The 1,251-nt window shown below is 40.4% G+C and overlaps 1 protein-coding gene across 1 annotated transcript in view; it reads right to left on the reverse strand.

The window, feature by feature from the left end:
• LOC112465637 overlaps positions 1 to 748 on the reverse strand; it is a 10,803-nt gene extending 10,055 nt beyond the window's left edge. Inside the window, exons 1-2 of the mRNA XM_025033277.1 lie at positions 199 to 748; positions 7 to 127 (exon numbers count right to left, since the gene is read on the reverse strand). Of these exons, the coding sequence (XP_024889045.1) occupies positions 7 to 127; positions 199 to 584 (507 nt within the window). The 5' untranslated portion in view covers positions 585 to 748. The remainder of the gene's footprint in view (positions 1 to 6; positions 128 to 198) is intronic.
• Positions 749 to 1,251: the final 503 nt, after the last annotated feature.

Genomic DNA, 1,251 nt, shown 5'->3' on the forward strand with positions numbered 1-1,251 from the left:
AAGCACTTTTTTAGCAAGGCAATCCCATAATGCTGCACATGTCTCGGCAATAATGTTTGACACTATCGTAGTTCCAACAAGATACTGGTATGACATGGAGTTCATTGAATCACCAGTAGCCAAGTATCTGAAAAAAGATTCTGTATGTAATATTGTCCTTATGGAAAGAACACATTCGATTTAACATATCCAGCTTACCTTAATGTCATAGATAATTGTGTTGCAGCAGGTATGGGATCTCGAGTCACATTCTGTTTTGTGATATGAGGTGCAACCAAATTCAGCAGGTCCTCAAATTGCGATAATGACATCCGCATATAGTTTTTAAACTTAGGTTTATACCTCGATAGAGTTGGATATATTGCATGGTAAAACCCATACTTATTTCTCAATCTAAATATAGGATGTACCCAAAAACGCTTTTTTTTGTAGATCCGTTTCTTTTTCTCCTCTGAATTCATCCGCAATATTTCATGCACAATGACAACTAGTAGTATGTCATTCAGGAGTTGTTCCTCTTGAGCATTATTCACCTGCCTCGCACGTTCTGTCACCCATGTACGATATTTCTGCATGAAGGCCATTATGTTCAAGTTTGATAAAAATTTTAATTTAATCACTACACAATTCACATTATCACAATGAAATGAGCAATTAACTGAAGGAAACCTGTCAATACTCAGACATACATAACCTTGTTGGACATATATGATATATAGGAACTGTTATCGCAAGTCGCAAGCGGCGGTTTCACGACGCGCACGTTTTGCTTTTGCCGCTTACTTCTCCCCCCATTAGACGAGCGGCAAATTGTTACGTGACTATTTATATTTGCCGCTGGTTTCTAGGCGCGTCAATGGTCGCGTTCAGCAGACCAAGGCGTTCAGTAGCAGTTGAACGTGATTGGCTCTTACTTTTAGAACCAACCAATCAACGCAGAGTGTTGATAAGACGAACTCAACAGTTGTGTCGCTGAACGCGCCCAATGAAATCGCAGCTTAAGAAAATTGATAGGTCTATTTCCTTATGCACATGTACATACATAGGCTGCGTTCCTTTTGGGCGCTCACGCGCTGTAAGCATCGCTCTATCTTCGTTTGATATTCGATGTGCAACGAAGATAGAATGATGCTTACAGCGCGTGTGAGCGCGTGAGCGCCCAAAAGGAACGCACCCATATATTGATGCATATGGACCAATCATATGCAGAAGTGTGTGCTCTCTGCTATAGTCAAAGGTCATATATCATAT

This window comes from Temnothorax curvispinosus, unplaced genomic scaffold (genome assembly GCF_003070985.1).
Source record: "Temnothorax curvispinosus isolate PA1 unplaced genomic scaffold, ASM307098v1 QBEX01015410.1, whole genome shotgun sequence".
Taxonomy (NCBI): domain Eukaryota; kingdom Metazoa; phylum Arthropoda; class Insecta; order Hymenoptera; family Formicidae; genus Temnothorax; species Temnothorax curvispinosus.